We start from the raw sequence: 19,515 nt of genomic DNA on the forward strand, positions 1-19,515 counted from the left end.
TGATTCCAAGTGTTGAATTTGCATTTGGTAGCTGTTCATGGGAACTCTCAATATGCCGTCCAAAGAGGTGTTGATGCAAGTGAAGGAGGCCATCATTAGGCTGAAAAACCAAAACAGACCTATCAGAGAGATAGCAGAAACTTTAGGAGGGCCAAATCAACAATTTGGTACATTCTTAAAAAGAAGGAATGCACTGGTGAGCTCAGCAACACTAAAAGGCCTGGGAGACCACAGAAAACAACTAAAGTGGATGATTGCAGAATTCTTTTCTTATTGAAGAACAACCCCTTCACAACATCTAGCCAAGTCAGGAACACTCTGGAGGAGGTAGGCCTATCATTGTCAAAGTCTACAATCAAGAGCCACCTTCATGAATGTAAATACAGACAGTTTACCTCAAGATGCAAACCGCTGGTAACACTCAAGAACACAAAGGCCAGATTAGACTTTGCTAAAAAACCTCTAAAAAAAGCCTGACCAGTTCTGATGCAAGATTAACTTGTACCAGAATGATGGGAAGAGAAAAGTATGGAGAAGGAAAGGAAGGGCTCATGATCCAAAGCATACCACATCATCCGTCAAACATGTGGAAGCAGTGTTATGGCATGGGCATGTTTGGCTGCCAATGGAACTGGGTCACTGGGGTTTATTGATAATGTGACTGTTGATAGAAATAGCAGGATGAATTCTGAAGTGTACAGAGCTATACTTTCTGCTCACATTCAGTCAAATGCTGCAAAACTGATAGGACAGCGTTTCACAGTACAGATGGATAACAACCCAAAACATACTGTGAAAGCAGCCCAAGAGCTTGGAAATTAAATGTTCTTAAATGGCTGAGTCAGTCACCTGACCTCAACCCAACTGAGCTGCTTTTCACTTACTGAAGACAAATCTGAAGGCAGAATGACCCACAAACAAGCAGCAACTGAAGATGGCTGCAGTAAAGACCTGGCAAATCATCTCAAGGGAGGAAACTCAGCATTTGGTGATGTCCATGGGGTCCAGACTTCAGGTAGTCATTGACTGCAAAGGATTTACCTCCAAGTAATAAAAATAATCCTAATATTTATGATTATATTAGTTTGTCCCATTACTTTTGAGCCTGTGAACATGGAGGAACTCTGTAAAAAATGGCTGTAATTCCTAAACGGTTAATGCAATATTTTTGTTAAACCCCTTGAATTAAAGCTCACATCTTGACTGCTTCATTTCAAATCCACTGTGGTGGTGTACAGAGGCAAAATTACCAAAACTGTGTCACTGTCCCAATATTTATGGACCTGACTGTATACACACACACATATACATATATATATATATATATATATATATATATATATATATATATATATATATGTATATATATATATATATATATATATCCTTGACATGAAGAAAGCTTAAGAAGAACCAGGCTGATAAGTAAACTCATCCTTTTCTGGGGTTCCCTAGTTTCTGGGGTTCCCTAGTTAGTTTCCCCAAAGGGTCAAATTCCAGCTGGATATATGCATCATCTATGTATGGGACCAGCCTTTTAGCCTCTGCAGTCCAACATCTGCTGAAACTAAGCATGGCTGTCGCAATGCTGCTGCAGATGTGGAAAATGTTACTTTTTTCCCCAGTATATCCTGGTCAAAAAGGGCCAGAAACAGGTGAGACATTATATCACAGAAAATTGCATGTATGCCATCTCCCTGCTGTCATCCAGAAATTTGCAGAAAATATGAGGGCCCTCTGGCCCTGCAGGCTTCCTAAAATTGTCCCAAGTCGACTGCGTAGGTTACACACTCCCTGAAATACATGATCCCTTGCTCAGTCAGCACAAATCATTGTGCAGTAAAAGATATCAGTGTTCTACTGACATTTCCTCAAACACTGCGCTGAAAAGGCGATGTTGCAGACTTGACCTCTCACAAATGATCTTTGCCAGTCTCATCACGGTATCCACTGTCTCCACAGTGAAATGCTGTGAGTGCTGGGTTAACAGCATCTAATCCAACTGTCAAGCGCTTGCGTTCCAAAATTAGACGGAGCCCCATAGTCGATGACAGACAAAATCCTGCTCACATCCCAGCCATTCTCTTCAGTGAAGTGGGTCTTTTAATTAAAAATGATTTCACCAGTTGTGTGCCCATGTATCTGCAGCAAACAAGGTAGCTCTTCCTGAAGTGTCTTCTCACAAACACAGATAGCTGTTCGATATCAGTTCGTTCACAGGACAAGTCTAGGGCCAGTCACATGAAATCTGCTTTCTTTATGTCAGAGAGTAGATTGGACAGGCAGTCTTCTGCCAACACTTCTACCCTTCTTGTTGCAGAGTTGCAGTGTTGCAGTTTTCGGACAATGGCAATTGCTTTAATAGCTCAATGACTCTCTTTGTTTTCTCATTGTGATTTAAAACTTTGTCCGCCATATCAATTGCACACTTATTAAACAACTCAGCAGCTGCAAACTTAATTTTTTAAAAGCTTTTTTCAAGGATCCAAGAAACATGCAAGGATGCCACTGATGCACTCTCTTGAACCAGTGTGGTTTTCTGAATAGTGGTCATAGAGTGTTTGTACATGGCCATCATATTTGCGGCTCTCTGAATTTGGAGGGAAGTTATCATATCAAGTTGCTGTGCGGAGCATTGGAGTGCTGCTTTATATTGTCAGTACATCTCTTTACGGATGGCTACTGTATGCATGCATAGCAAGCATGATGGCTTAGAGTTTGGCTTTAGTGTTTCAGCAAAATAAAACTTAAATTATAAGTCCAGTCAGACCTGAACAGTCTGTTCTGGTTGTTCACTTTGTGCTTTTTAACACTAGCCATATTGTTTCTGTATTTTGCTTACTTTAACTAACTTATGAAGGTAAGTTACGTTAACATATGTGACAAAGTGGCATGCGTCAAACATTTGACGCTCATGGGTCGAGCGTTGTCTGTGGGCCACCTACTGGAGAACGCTGCTTTAGGCTATCCAAGTGAGACTGTCCACAGCACTTTTTAAGGTATCTGTGTGGTACCATCCACAGCAATCTCAAAGCAAAATTTAGGCTATCCATGTGGGACAATCCTCAGCAGCATGAGTGATTCTCAGGTGAAGGAAACTCTAAGCAGAAATAGAGCATCTGGATGGCTCAGGCAGGTCTGGAAGGCAGAAGGAATCAAGATCACTGTCATGTTATCAGTCCGCAAAAGCAATGTGTAGTTCAACAGAGCAAAAGAGAGAAACAAAGAAAAGATAGAAAGAGTGAGTTGGATAAGTGTGGATAAGATAGAAGTGATTTGGTCATATCTTTTGGTTTTAGTAAGGACCCTGACTGCTGCATTCTGGACTAAATGAAACTTGTTTACGCACCTTCTGGAACATCCAGACAGCAAGACATTACAACAGTCCAAACTAGAGATAACAAAAACATGAACTACCACTTGACAATATCAGCGACAACATATTTCATATCTTAGAGATATTTCTGAGATGAAAAAAGGCTATACTAGTAATATACTAGTTTACTGATAGAGACTTCAAAGCATTTTGTAAATTGCTCTGGATAAGGGCATCTGCCAAATGGCATAAACGTAAATGTAGTAATGTAATTTACATGAGCCACTGAGATACTCAAGTCAATATTCACACCAAGGTCTTTCACTGTTGCACATGATCTAACCAAAAGGCTATCCAGACTTCCTCCAAAATTAGAAAGCTTACTTATTGCTGTATGTGGTCCTAGTGGAAGTATTCTGCCTTCTCAGAATGAAGTACATAAAAGGAAGTCACTCAGCATCCAGTGTATAATGTCCTTTAAGCACTCCTCAACATCCTGATGCCTTACTTCTGGTTGGATTTCTCATCACCTGGAAACCACTTGCTGCTGCTTAGGATGGCCCAACACAGACAGCCTAAAGTTACTTGAGATTACTGTGGATGGTATCACTTAGAAACCATGAAAGTGGCTTTGGACTTCAATTGATATGAACAGTTTTGCTATGATAGCTTTAGGACTACAATTCCCATGAACAGTTTTGTACTCCAGTCTCCATCAGTGAAGAGCTGATAACTTCATGTATAAAATATAATGAACTTCTGTGGTTGCACAATCACACGTTTTGACCATATATTATACAGTCAATTGTCCCCAAAGTTTGCCTACGTAGAGGAAAAAAAAACAGTGTCTGAAGTGAACAGAGCCTTGCGGAACACACAAATGTTGCTTTTATATGTGTAGAAGTCACCACTTATATGTACAAACTGGTAACAATCAGACAAATAAGACCTGAGCAAGGAAAGAGCTGTTGTCTTGACTCCAATAACATTTTTGAGCCTGGCTAGAAGAATATTATGATCTATGGTCTCAAAAGCTGCACTAAGGTCAAGCAACACAAGCAAGGAGATACAGTACTGATTGAAGGCCTGTAGTAGATCATTTACCACTTTAACCAGCACTCTCAGTACTGATGGTACCAATATTGTTAGCATGTGTGCTTCATGTATATGTGCTTGCTACTAGTTAGTTTTGCTACTGTATTAAATAGGAATCTAGGATCATTTTTATTATCTTCTATTAGGGTGGGGAGATATGCTGCTCTAGCAGCAGTAAGCGATTTCTATAGTTAAGAAGACTCTCGTTCCATGCAATTTGAAATACTATCTGGGGCGGTGTGGGCATGTTCATGCGTCAGCTGTAGACAGAGAGGAGGTGGGTCAAACTGGCAGGTAATGCATGATGATTCTTACCTGTGTCTGATTACCAGCAATCTACTTATTTGTGTTTGTCTGTGCTTTCAGTGACTCCCTTAACCCGTGAATGAGAGAGAGACAGAGTGCGAGACCATTTGGCAGAGCTTGCAATACACGCATGCATGCACACACACATGTACAAACACCAAGAAGCTTGAACTTGAACCTGACAGAACGGAAGCTGCAAGTGTTTTCTGTTGAGTCTGAAAATGTGCTGGAAAGCACGGTCTGAATAAACTTGAGCCCGGAGCTAAGATTCTGCCTGTCTCTTGAGTGTTCCTGCACACCCTCACACACCAGGGTTCTACAGTGGTGCCGAAACCTGGGATCAAAGTAGACTCTGACACCGCTATGGAACCCTTCCCTCTAGCCGAGATAGTCACGGCCCTTGCTACCCTCCACCAAACCCAACAGCAAGCACTTCTCGACCTGTGCCATGAGCAGCAGCTGTGCTTCGAAGCCCTCGTGAAATAGGAGGCCGAGAGCCGGCAGGCACTCCAGAAGCTGCTGCAGCCCAGTACATCTCCAGCTGTGTCCCCTACCACCGTGCTACATGTGATGGTCACAAAGATGGCCTCCATGGAGGATCCGGAGGGCTTTCTGGAGCTCTTCAAGCATGCAGCAGCTGTATGGGCATGGCCAAAGGAGGAATGGGCCCTGCAACTTCTCCCCTTGCTATTGGAGGAAGCCCAGCTAACCCTGAGATCGGCCACCCCTTCACCTACACACAGCAGCTAGACTCCTGGCAGAGTAGTGCCAGTCTAGCTGCTAGCACTGCAGAATGGCTCATTGAGCTGGTGCTGGCACGCAGAATGGCTCATTGAGCTGGTGGTACTGGAGCAGTTTTGTCGCTCGACTTCCGATGGGAATGGCAGAGTGGGTCCAGAGTGTCCAGTGCTTCAACTGAATGAGTAACTAATGGTCAGCTAATTCAGCCTAATGTTACACTATCCCACCCGTACTTTTCAATTATGAAGGATAAGTTATATCGAGTGACACGGGACACTTGGATTAAGGATGAGACGACACAGTTGTTAGTGCTGAAGAGCCGTAGGGAACTCCTGTTCCATGTGGCTCATCGTAATCCAATGACTGGGCATTTGGGGCAGAATAAAACCCTGAACTGGCTCATAGCCCATTTCTATTGGTCGGGCATTTGTGGTGATGTTCCCAGGTGGTGTGCGGCATGTCGCAAATGTCAGCTGGTGAATCAGCCGGCCAACCCAAAAGCGCCATTGCACCCCCTTCCATTAATCAAGGTCCCCTTTGAAAGAATTGGCATGGACCTCGTCAGGCCGTTAGAAAGTTGCACATGAGGATATCACTTTGTGTTAGTCCTAGTGGATTATGCAACGCAATATTGGGAAGCAGTGCCTCTGCGCAACATCTTAGCACACAGTGCTGTGGAGGCACATCTCCTGTGTCAGAATCCCAAGAGAGATCCTGACTAATCAAGACACTGCATTCATGTCATGTGCAAACTCTATGAATTATTGGGGATTAAATTAATTCATACCAGTATTTACCATCCTCAAATGGATGGGCAGGTCAAACAGTTCAATCAAACACTTAAAAGTATGATTCGTAAGTTCATTCACGATGATCTGCAGAATTGGGATATGTGGCTTGAGCCCCTGTTATTTGCAGTATGAGAGGTCTTGAAAGCCTCCACAGGGTTTTCCCCATTTGCATTATTGTATGGGCACAAGCCTCGTGGTGTCTTAGATGTCATTAGAGAAAACTTGGAGGAGGGACCTTCTAACAGCCAAAGCGAAATTCAGTACATTGTTGACATGAGAGTAAAACCCCACACATTGGGGCAATTAACACAGGACAATTTTCTACAGGCACAAGTCAATCCTGGCTGTTTAACAGGGGTACTCAGCTATGGCAATTTGCACCGGGAGATGGAGTATTTGTTTTACTACCCACGTTGAGCTCTAAATTACTCACAAAGTGGCAAGAATCCTTTGAGGTTGCACTGTGAGTCAGAAATGTCAAATATGAGGTGAACCGATAGAGATGATGCACTTCGAATACCACCTCGATCTCATGAAACCTTGAAGAGAGGCAGTTCCTGTGGCTCTGGCAATGGTGGTTCCTGAGAGGGAGGAGGCGGGATCGGAGGTAAGTCTAAAAAATGCAACCGAATTCATTCCAGTCCCCTGTGGAGACCACTTCTCACTGTCTCAGAGAGCACAGGATGCCAGATTGCAAGGGGAATTTTCCGATATGTTTTCGCCTCTACCTGGTCCCATGGACCTCATAGAACACCACATTGAGACTCCTCCAGGTGTGGTTGTACGCAGCCACCCATACCAGCTGCCTGAACACCATAAAAATGTGGTGTGGGAGGAACTCAAGGCTATGCTCCACATGGGGGTAATTGAGGAGTCCCACAGTGAACTGGGTGCAGATCACAGGTCCATTTTTTGTGGACTTTAAAAAAGTCAATGCCTTGTCTAAATTTGACGCATGTCCAATGCCTCATACTGATGATCGGTTGGGGCGGCTCGCTTTTATTTGACACTGGATTTAACCAAGTTTATTGGCAGATTCCCTTGATTTATTGGCAGATTCCAATACCTCAGGGAAAAAATGGCCTTTTCCACTCCGTTTGGTTAAAATCACTTCATCACCCTTCTGTTTGGGTTGTTTAGAGCCCCAGCAATGTTTTAAAATCTCATGGACAGAATCCTCCGCCCGCACAACATGTATGCTGCTGCTTCCTTAGATGACAATTATTTGGAATGATTGGCAGAGGCATTTATAACATCTGAGGCCTTTCCTGAGATCCTTGAGATGGGCAGGACTCACAGCAAACACAAAGAAGTGTGCATTTGGGTGGGTGGAAGTATGGTATCTGGGCTTCCACCCCAAATTAATTAGACAGCAGCAATTGCGGCCTGTCCAAGACCCAAGACCAAAAAGGGGGCGAGGCAGTTCCCAGCGCTGGCTGGCTATTATCGGAGGTTTTTACCTAATTTTTTGGACATCACCACCCGCTGACTGACCTCACTAAAAATGGGGCGCCAGATCCATTCAAGTGGATGGAGCCATGCGAGCAGACTTTCTGCCATGTAAAAGTGGTTTTGTGTGGGGGCTTGCTGTTGCATTCACCTTTTTCTTTTGCAGACTGATGTCAGACAGAGGGCTGGGGGCCGTTGTGTCCTAGGTGGTGCAGGGGGAGGAATGCCCCGTGCTGTATGTCAGCTGGAAGCTCTCAATGAGCCAAAGTACAGCACAATTGAGAAAGAGTGTCTGGCCATCAAGTAGGTGGTCCTCACCCTCTGGTACTAACTATTGGGGAACCCTTTGACCCGCTGTTCTGATAAAACCCCGCTCCAGTGGCTCCACCGCATGCCAACACGTGGATTCATATCTAGCACTTCAACTATTCAAATTTGAGGTGGTCCACAAGCCAGGGGAGCAGATGGTGGTGGCGATTTTGGTTGGGGGGGGGGTTGAACATGGCTTTGTGCATAATGCGGTAGCATGGCATTGTGCATATTATGACTAAGACGCATTTTAAATCAAAGAAGGTAGTGATCTGAGATAGCTTCAGACTGGGGTAATGTGACTATGTTTTCTATATTTAATCCAAATGTCAGTATTAAATCAAGGGTGTGTCTGATTATGTTCTGACTGACCCATACTGAGTCTAGAATGGAAACTTTGACATGCTGTTCTGAGAGGGTCTTACAGATTATCAAAAAGAGTATGTACAATATAAACTCACTGAGCACTTTATTAGGAACACCCATACACCCATTCATACAATTATCTAATCAGCCAATCGTTTGGCAGCAGTGCCATGCATAAAATCTCGCAGATACGGGCCACCAGCTTCAAGAAATGTTCAAATCAACCATCATAAAAAATTTTTTATCTCTGTAATTTTGACTGTGGCATGATTGTTGGTGCCAGACAGGCTGGTCTGAGTATTTCTATAACTGCTGATCTCCTGAAATGCCTTTTTAATGAGAGGGGTCAACGGAGAATGGCCAGACTGGTTCAAACTGACAGAAAGGCTACAGTAATTCAGAAAACCATCTCAATATGAACAACACATCAATCCTGGAGGTGGATGGGGTACAACAGCAGAAGACCATGTCAGGTTCCACTTCTGTCAGCCAAGAACAGAAAACTGAGGCTGCATTTTAGGGCACAGGCTCACCAGTACTGGACAGCTGAAGACTTTAAAAATGTAGCCTGGTCTGATGAATCTCTGCTGAGGCACACAGATGGTAGGGTCTGAATTTAGCACCAACAGCATGAATCCTTGGACCCAAACTGGCTTGTGTGAACAGTACAGACTGGTGGAGGTGGCGTAATGGTGTGGGGAATGTTTTCTTGGCACACTTTGGGCCCATTAATACCAATCAATCATCGCTTCAATGCCACAGAATATTTGAGTATTGTTGCTGACCATGTGCATCCCTTCATAGCCACTATTTACCCATCCTCTAATGGCTACTTCCAGAATGATAATGCACCATGTCACAAAGCAAAAGTCATCTCAAACTGGTTTCATGAACATGACAATGAGTTCAATGTTCTCCAGTGGTCTTCTCAGCCATGAATTTTGAATCCAACAGAACACCTTTGGGATGTGATAGAACGGGTGATTCACAGCATGAAAGTTCACCTGAAAAATCTGCAGGAATTGCGTGAATTGCAATCATGCCAACATAGACCAGAATCTCAAAGGAATGTATCCAACATCCTATGGAATCCATGCCATGAAGAATTTATGCTATATTGAGAGCAAAGGGAAGCCATACCCAGTATAGTGTTCCTGAAAAGTGCTCTGTGATTGTATGTAGAAGTACTCAGACTTATTTTTTGTGGCTATGTACGTTAAGCATAAAGAACTGCAAATCAGTCACATTCATATCCAGATTTTTGTGTAACACCTAGAATATTGTTATAAATAACTCCTCAGCCTGGAAAGCCCTCTCTCCCTCTGATGCTGCTACATGCAAATTCCAACCAGCCGCTGTCTTGGAGTCTCTCTACACATACCCTAGACATGCTTTTTCTTTTACCCTTCCATTTCAATAAATAGAACTTGTCATGAAACTTTATTCTGTGTCCGTTTCCGATTCATTTTTATGTTGTGGCTCTTAAATGAGTGGGTCATAACATAAAAGTGGGGGTTCATTTCAGTTACTCACCTGCAGTTTGAGAGTTAGTGTGTTCCAGCTGGATTAAAGCTTTGGCTTAATCCTTTCATTGGAATACTTTTTATTATTTTTCCTTTTTTTATTTTTGAGGTAATTCCAGGTGAAGATTTAAATCTCTGTCAGGGCACACTTCAAACAATCTGCTAGTGATTGTTGCAAGTTTAGTGTTTAAATGTTTCCTCGAGCCTAGTATGCATTAAAAGACTAGATAGGAGTAGTTTAGTTTTTGGCTAGGTAGGATAGGTCTGGCTTTTCTCTACAACCAAGCCAGCGTAAAGGCCAAGACACGAGTCCTTCATTAACAGAATTGACAAGGCCATTAATAGTCATCCTCTCAGGCTGAACAGAGTCAGTCACATAAGACTCATTCTTAGTTACATGGTCATCAGACTTGACAGAAGGAAGAGGAAATTTTCCTGACCACAACCTGAGGATGGGAACAAAGTAGGGCAGTCAGAGGTTCTGTGTTCGTACAATAGAAGCAGGCACTACTTAACAGCCTATCTGGTGAGCAATTCTGAGACACAGGGTGAGAGACAGCATCAGGGCCAGTGACTACAGCAGCAGAGCCCCAATTACCTTGTGCAACACCCACACTCTTACCCTGAGCACGGCTGGTCTTTCCAAAAACCCCTTTATGTGTCAGCGCAAACTCATCTGCAAGAATAAAACAACACAGAACTACAAGAGACTACACATTACTACATAAAGTGCACATGGAAACTTGTGCAAACAGCACATGACAATACAGTAACTACTAAAACAGGACAATAGGCACAGTAAGAGACAGTGCAGAGCCAACCAGTTCACAGTTCTAGTATGAATGTGTCAGATACAACAGGTAGTGCAATAGAATAACATGACAAAGAGTTCAAGGTGTTGACTTGGTCTCCAGATTCCCCAGATCTCAATCCAATCAAGCATCTGATGTGCTGGACAAACAAGTCCGATCCATGGAGGCCCCACCTCGCAACTTACAGGACTTAAAGAATCTGCTGCTAACGTCTTGGCGCCAGATACAACACAACTTCAGAGGTCTTGTGGAGTCTATGCCTGGACAGGGCAGAGCTGTTTTTAGTGGCTTAAGGGGAGTCTACACAATATTAGGTGGGTGGTTTTAATGCTAAGGCTGATTGGTGTATGTATATAAACCAGGCATTCCAGTTCATCCCAAAGGTGTCCAGTGGGGTTGAGGTCAGGGTTTTGTGCAGGCCACTCATGTTCCTCCACTCCAACCAAACCATGTGTTTAAAGACCTTGTTTTGTGCACAGGGGCATTGTCATGCAGGAACAGGTTTGGGCTAGGCCCCTTAGTTCTAACAAAGGTAAATTTTCATGCTCCAGCATACCAAGACATTCTATGCAATTGTGTGCTTCAAACTTTGTGGCAATGCCCACACAAGGGTGTGATGGTCACATGTTCACAAACACTTGGCCCTATAGTGTATTTATACATACAGTCATGGGAAAAAGAAAGTACACCCTCCTTAATTTCTATGTTTTTATTTATCAGGGCCTACAAAACAATTTTGTGATCCTTACCAGGGCTCGCAAAATTTCAAAATTCCTGGTAGCCCTTTGGGGCAGGCACTCTTCAGATTTTGGTAGCCCGAAATGAATTTAAGTAGCCCAAATAATAAAAAAAAAAGACATTATTTTTAATGTAGAATATTGTAAAGGAGACAAAACATCAATCAAAAACATTTTCAAAACACAAATAGCAACAATCGTATAAAATAATCAAATTACAATCAACACAAATATTTGGTTCTAACTGAACTGAAATTTCTACGAACTTGTAAAAACAGACAGGACGAGCGTCACCGATACACACGCGATAGCGAATTGAAAGTGAAAGTTGAAAGCGAGCGCGCATTCAAACGCTATTTCAATACCCCACATATTGATAGTGGCCTGTAGGCCACATGTTGTAAGCTCTTGGGTCCCTAACATCTCTGAGCATTAAATGGTCTTACCTCAGACTGAATTTGCCTTCTCCCCACTGGGGGAACAACTATCTTGAAGGCTCTCCATTTGTAAACAACCCTTCTTACTGTAGAATGGTGAATTGCAAATTGTTTGGAAACGGCCTTATAACCCTTCCAAGATAGATGAGCAGCAAGAATTACTTCTCTGAGGTCATGGCTGATGTCCTTTCTTCTTTGCATGATGTAGACACACACCTGAATTCTCCTAACTGCCAAAAGCTCTGCTTTTATAGAGGTAGTCACATTCTTGATGATTGACTAATCTAGTGCATCTCATTAGTAACACCTGGCTGCTAATTACGCTCTTAATGATAATGGAAGTAGGAAGGGTGTACTTATTTTTTCCACCTTCTTTCTGAACGTTAGTTTATGTTTTTTTTTGGTGTCACCTGAAGTTGTTTGTTTATAGGAGTTGTTGGGGTCCACACAATTGTTATTTAGGCCCTGATAAATAAAACACAGAAATGAAAGAGGGTGTACTTTCCTTTCCCCATGACTGCATATACAATATGGGTGTGCATACATTCACTAGCCACTTTAATAGGAGCACACCTGTTCAATTCATGCCATCATCCTAACATTCATGTGGCAGCAGTGCAATGCATATAATCATGCAGATACAGGTCAAGAGCTTCAGTGAATGTTTACATCAAACATCAGAATAGGGAAAGTATGATCTCAGTGGCATGGTTGCTGGTGCCAGATGGGCTGGTTTGAGTGCTGGACAGTTAAAGACTAGAAAAAGGAGAATTGTACTGGACAGTTGGTTGACAGGAGTGGAATCTGATGTTGTCTGCTTCTTTTGTAGCCCATCCACCTCAAGGTTTGGTGTGTTGTGTGGACCAAGATGCTGTTCTGCTCACCACAGAGTGGTTGAGTTACTGTAGACTTCCTGTCAGCTCAAACCAGTCTGGCCATTCTCCTCTAAATTCTCTCAACAAGGCTTTTTTGAATTTATTTAACTAGCTGATAATGTTGCTTGTATTCCATCAAAGAAGGACATTTGAGGGTGGTCTCCAGGTGGAGTCAATGCACCCATTCACTTATGCATGATTTACAGAATTGCAGGTGGGAAGGATTTAGTGCAATGATTTTATAAACTACTCATAGGAACTTATCAATAAAAAATGATCATGTTCACTTTTTTATAAATGGCACCACAGTAGAATATTTTTCACTATACATGTTTATAAATGTTTATGAACAGTGATGCACACATATGAAACTCCATCATGAACAAGTCAAAAATAACATACCAGAATTTCAGTGCATCCTTCACTCCAGGCTCCTTGAGGTGTTGCACAGAGTGGAACAAAATCAGAAATTTCTCCAAGGATTGCAGACTGACCTGAGTGAGTGAGCGACAGAGAGACAGACCGAGAGAGAGAGAGAGAGCAAAATATTCATAATGCATTTGTAATTCTAATCAGCTTGCAGTATAAAATAATAATAAAAGTCCTAAAGTTTTCATATTTTTATTATTACTTTCTGTAAATGTTCATGTTCGGCATAACTATATCTATTTTCCTGTTTGAGAGGTGGAAGCTAATACACCCAATATATGAACATTACAAAAGGATTCCAAAACAATACATCGTCCCTCCACAAAACTGTGGGAAACAATTATACCATGGAAATACTGTCCCCTCCAAAAGTATTGGCACAGCAGGGCCAATTCTTTTTTTTTTTTTTTTTCACTATACACTGAAGACATTTGGGTTTGAGATCAAAAGATGAATATGAGATGATGGATCAGAATTTCAGATTTCATTTTCTGATATTTACATCTAGATGTGTTAAACAACTTAGAATATGGCACCTTTGGTGTAAGATCATCCAATATTTGGGTGAGAAAAAAGTATTGGAACAGATAGTCTTAAAGCAAATTAAAGTATATCACACTTAATATTTGAATATACCTTGCTTTCATTAACACATTAACATCGTGATTTACACAATCAACAAAAGATTAGTGAGCCTGTTCTAGAAGCACCCACACAAGCCCAAGCTATGACACTACCTCCACTGCACTTGACTGATGAGCTCCTATGTTTCGGATAATGAGCAGATCCTTTCTTTCTCCAGACCCTTTCTTTGGCCTTTCCATCACTTTGGTAGTGGTTAATCCTGGTTCCAGAACTTTTGTGCCCCATCTCTGCAGTTCTTTGCAAATTCCAATCTGGCCTTCAGATTCTTACTGCTGATGAGTGGTTTGCATCTTGTGGTGTGGCCTCTATATTTCTGCTCTCAAAGTCTTCTTCAAACAGTGAATAGTGATAATTTCACCCCTGAATTGTGGAGGTTTTTTGTGATGACACTGACTGTAGTTTCTGGGTTTTTCTTCACAGCTGTCACAATGTTTCTGTCAACTGCTGTCATTTTCCTTGGTGGACCTGTTCCATATGTGGTTGTTAGTAAAACAGTGGTTTATTTCTTTTTCAGAACATTCCAAATAGTTGTGTTGGCTATGCTCAATGCTTGTGTAATGGCTCTGATCTATTTTCCCTCTGTTCTCAGCTTCAAAATGGCTTGCTTTTCTCCCATAGACAGCTCTCTGGTCATCATGTTGGTTTATACTTTCTAACAACAAATGCAGTCTTCCCAAGTGAAACCCAGGGCTCAAACCAAGAGTAGACATTCAGCACTATTAATTGTTTAAACAAGCAATCTAACAGGGCACACCTGGGCAACAGGAAAATACATGTCAGTCTCATGTTCCAATATTTTTGATCACTTGAAAAATGGGTGGGTTCGAACAAAAGGTGCCATGTTCTAAGTTGTTTAACACAGTTTTAAATATCAGGAAATGAAATCTGAAATTCTGATCTATCGTCTCATATTCATCTTTTGATCTCAAACCCAGTGTATAGAAAAAACAAAAGAATTGGCCTTGCCATTTCAATACTCTAGAGGGGACTGTAAGAAGGATGAACGAGGATGTTCTTCGAGATAATAAATGCTTTGAATATAGCATACTGTATCATTGAAAAGGAACTGTGTTGTGCTGAAATGATTGGCCAAATAGCTGATGACATGAAAGGAGAACCTGTCAAACATGATCATTTTATTAGCTATGTTTATGTGCAAAGAATTTCGCCAGTCCAAATGAATTCATTGCAATTGCAGATTCCTAATGAACTGTTTACATGTATCCTAAACTGAATACTCCGCAAACAATTTTGATTTACACATACATTATACATTACATACATTTGTCCCTATGCTATGGCTCGTGCTTTGACTGCTGTATAGTATCAATGTTACCATAACATCATATGACTCCAGCCAGTGCATTCAGCTTTTTATTCGTGCTGCTTGTGTTTTTATGAGTTTTAAATTATTTGTCACACCCACTGCAAAACAACACAGTGTTTAAATCGGTTCCATTTTCCATAGCATTTTCTTTTAATGCTGTGCAACACTTCATTAGAGCCAGCACTAAGTGACTGACAAGTGACCAGTCCTGTATGTCTCAAGCTGCAATGTGCCATATCTTCATATGTCTTCTTTTTATCTATCTTTCGTATGCCTTTCTATGACATTCACATGCCCTCCTGCTTTTCCAAATGCCAGAGGGCACATTGACACATTCCACCATTGTACCAAAACACTTTGCTTTGGGAAAATAAAAGCTATTTCCCTGTGCGAAGAGCTTGGTGTCCCCAGTCACCTGCTTACAGTAGATATAGTGTATAGTTTTTCTCTGTTTTCGTGTCAAACCATTTTCTTTCCACCTCACTTAATTCCCATCTCAAAATTTTGCCCTTTTTTTTTTTGCACACAACTTTACTAAATATTGAAAAAAGAAGCCCACTGTCTCTGAGTATCTGCACATGAAACAACCAAGTGTACGTTTTGCATCCTTGCTAAATATCAATTTTTAATGCTGAGCCAACTTTACTGTGGTCAATTTCTGCCCCTCATCTACCTTAAAATGTTAGTTTGATGCCAAACTAACCTCACAATTATTTTAAATAGATAAAAATGGGCAACATGAACTGTGTTCACTGTGAACACACATGCAAAGAATGTGTGTATGCAGATTCCAGGAGTGAGTATGCAGATTTCACAAAGGTTTACATGGCTATTATTCTTCAATTAACAGGGAATTACAAGGACATTAACCCACCTTGTTTAATCTTATAGAATTTTCATTCGGATTGGCCTCAATCAGCTCACTCTATTCCAACTGAGGTGTATAGGTTACATGAACATTTTTTATTCCAATTGAGCTCTCAGCCTGAATATGAAATTTCCAAGAAAACAAAAAGAAATTTTGCAAAAACCGAAGCACGTGGGGGGCCTAGCCCTGCCCAACAATATGCTCTCTATCATAAACTTGTACCCTAATAAGCACCGTGACCAACCTCCACCATGGTTGCAAATAGAAGGTGCCTCGTGTACAACCTCTTCACTTGCCTCACTCTAATGTCTTCCAACTACAACCTCTCCATCAAAATATTGCACTACCTTTATCACTAAAAATACTTTGTTGTCACCCTTTGTTGTACTTTGTTTTTGACTCCCTGTCTGCCATTAAATAATACCCTCCCTATAATTGCTCCCCTATAATTGCTCTGTTTGGTGTCCTTCCCATAGACAATACATTGCCCTCCCATTTCATAGGCTTAGCAGCATTTCTAACACTGTTGGCTAGATGACTCATTTTACTTCATTGGAAAATTCCACACCCTCCTTTGCATAAACAATGACCTTCTCTTTATAAAATTATAAAAGATAAAGTATCATGGTGCAAACAGGAATGTGTTAAAAGCAGTTCTTCATGAAAATAACATACAGTTTCACCTACCCGCCATTGACTGCGTCTAACTAAACTTTCCATTGTCAGTAGCACACAGAATTTTTTTTCCTCTCCTCCTGTACTTCATCTTTGTACATTTATGTCTGGCAGATTTGTTGGATTACACATCTGTTAACTGTACTGTTTCATTACTCACCACGTAAAACTTAGACATGTCAAACCTTTATAAGTTGATTAGGCACTTTAACTGTTGAATAAATAAATCATAATCAGAAATAATGATCATTTCAAATAAATCTAAGTATACAAAACATGACATAAATGAAAAGGATGCTAAATAAGGCCTTCTGTGAAGCTCAGATGAACACACCCACTTCCTACTTCCCAACATCACACTGCTCATTCATTTCCATTTGACTGTAAATTAGTCTGTATGTGTGCTTAAAATAAGAGCATACAACCCAAAGGTCAAAAAAGGCTAATCAAAGTCTTGTGATGGGGCTGTTAGTACAGCCAGTGGCTGAGTATGCTGGAGAAGCCAGGAAGGAAAAAACTCATTCACATACGTGTCTACCTAGCCTAGTTGGCACAATTTTTATTAAGCAGTACATTACTCCCTGTTAATCAAAGCCATCTAAGCCTCAATTTGCAAGTAACAGCGCTGTCTGGAGAAAGAAAGTCATGACTTGCTATCAGCCATTTGAGTAAGAAGAGTGTTTTTGTGGCAGTCATTTTCTTTTGAGTTCACCAAACAACCACATGATAAAGCAGAACATACAGCGTTCATCCTTTTCAACCAATGAAAACAAATTAGAACTTCTGATGGATGTTAACAATACTTGAACTACTAGTAACTTCTCTTAATTCCTGTCAGACTCTGTGTGAATGGGATACAACTAGAAGCCAGACCTGTGAGTCTATCCCTTAATCGTGAACTTAAATTGATGACAATTATAAAAACTGAAAAAAAAAAACAAAGCTAAATTCAAGCAATAACCTTTTCTGGTTATATTTAAATTAGATCATAGGAAGCATTATTTGATTGTATGATCTTTCTTCAGAATCTTATATGTCACTGAAATTACAGTCTACATTCACAATCTAGAACATCCCCACATTGTTTGAACATAGGTTTTCCAACACATACTTCAGAATATTGGCAAAGTACTGTATCTGCAAATGAGTCTTCAGGAGACACTGCAAAGTGCACTGTCAGACAAGCTGTGAAAACAAACTGAGCTAAAAATGTTCTTGTATGATGACAGCTACTTCATTGCCTGCATGTACAATGATCCAAATTTAGACAAGAGCCATGCAACAAGGTGCCGGTTTTTAACGCAGGTGCAGAATTTTACTTGCTGTATCAAACTGAATGTCTTGACCAAAGTGTAATTACTATATGAGAAACATTTTATTTATCAGTGGTTCATTGGATATATTTATACATGTCCAACAAACCACTTATAATTAAATGTACGCATTTCTCACAACTGAGCAACAGAAAGAACAATTTAATAGCAAAGCAGTGATGCAATGATCTGAGTATTGTATTGGGACTGAAACTAGGCTGGATCGCTATCAGACTGGATCCACTCATGAATTTTATAATGTGAACACGTGATATTGACTAACACAAGATTATGCACGAGAACACAGGACACAAGTATTTGCTGATAATCAGACCTCGGATATCAATATGGAAAATAGAAAACAATGGTAGTGCATCTCAACAGCAAAGGTGTATGTTGTTGATGCTTACACGTAAATCTGCTCCCTGTGCACGACAGTCCATATATTTCTCCCAAGCGAGAGTGAGACTGGATGGCTGTTGGTTGGCCATTTTAAGTCCCAGGTTGACAATGGAGATAACTGTTGTTAATGAACAATTTTAAGGTTCAAATCCATCTAAAATCTTGACTCGTTTCGCTATGGGCCCATCAAATCCACCGTCTTTGTTGGCCGTCGTCAAAACTCCATGAGGATTTATTTCCTAAAAAGACCAGAGGAGAATAATGAACCTCATAGGCGTTGACATGGTATTGCAGACATCGATGTGTACAGCTAGCTTGTGGTAATAAAACAGAAAGTGACTTGTCCCATACACTAACTGCAGCGACTGTACCAGACAACTTTGCTGGAACCTCAGCCGACCAATTTTCGTTCAAGATAAAGCATTTCATTTACATTATTCACAACGGCACATTCGTATCGCTTATTTCTAGTCCTAGCTGATATTAGACGACCGGAACGTAAACTAAACTAATGGCTGATTACTGCAGCAAGTGGCTAGCTACTACTATGCTATGCTAACCCCTGACTTCCTGTCAAGTTGAATAATGCAAACTCAAACTAAACCCAAACTAACACTTAACTAAACTGCGAGCTGTTGTTTATGGCACCCTAACGGTTCGATTCACTGCACAAAAATTTCACAACACCGGCAGTCATCTTCATCTTTATTACCGCATTCGCTGTTCCCAATCTCACAAAAATGGCCTTTTGGCGTTTGTATTCAATGGTTATTTTATCGACAAAAGCGTTATGTTATCGACAAACTGCGCACAGTTCTTTTCTTTTTACCATCTCCTCTATTTCACTGCTGATACATGATGCAGATATACTCACCTTTCCTAGAACAGTCTAGCATGCATGGGTATAACCGCTCTACTAGAGAAAAACACCGAGTGAAACATATTCCTGGAAATAACGCCAATAAAATATAGTTTAAGACAGTTAGTCACTATTGGTGGAAAACTGGATAACCCCCGATCAATCACAATATTTGCCTCCGTCGACCATAAAAGACGCTTTCTCTTCTCCCCAGTCATTGTGATGACGTCAAAACAAGGG

The 19,515-nt window shown here is 41.1% G+C and overlaps 1 protein-coding gene across 15 annotated transcripts in view; it reads right to left on the reverse strand.

The window, feature by feature from the left end:
* lyst (lysosomal trafficking regulator) overlaps positions 1–19,515 on the reverse strand; it is a 198,702-nt gene extending 179,187 nt beyond the window's left edge. For 11 of the 15 annotated variants that reach the window (XR_003404244.3, XR_008301402.1, XR_008301404.1 and 8 more), the window contains exons 1-3: positions 19,291–19,514; positions 18,425–18,655; positions 13,160–13,251 (exon numbers count right to left, since the gene is read on the reverse strand). Coding sequence is in view for 10 of the 15 variants with exons in the window: in XM_053232372.1 (XP_053088347.1) it covers positions 13,160–13,251; positions 18,425–18,505 (173 nt within the window). In the remaining 5 variants the exon portion in view is untranslated. Of the gene's footprint in view, positions 1–13,159; positions 13,252–18,424; positions 18,656–18,767; positions 19,269–19,290 lie in introns of those variants that run through there. The other 4 variants (XR_004577838.2, XM_053232376.1, XM_053232373.1 and 1 more) reach the window with 3 other exon arrangements.

Source organism: Pangasianodon hypophthalmus, chromosome 3, assembly GCF_027358585.1.
Source record: "Pangasianodon hypophthalmus isolate fPanHyp1 chromosome 3, fPanHyp1.pri, whole genome shotgun sequence".
Lineage (NCBI taxonomy): Eukaryota > Metazoa > Chordata > Actinopteri > Siluriformes > Pangasiidae > Pangasianodon > Pangasianodon hypophthalmus.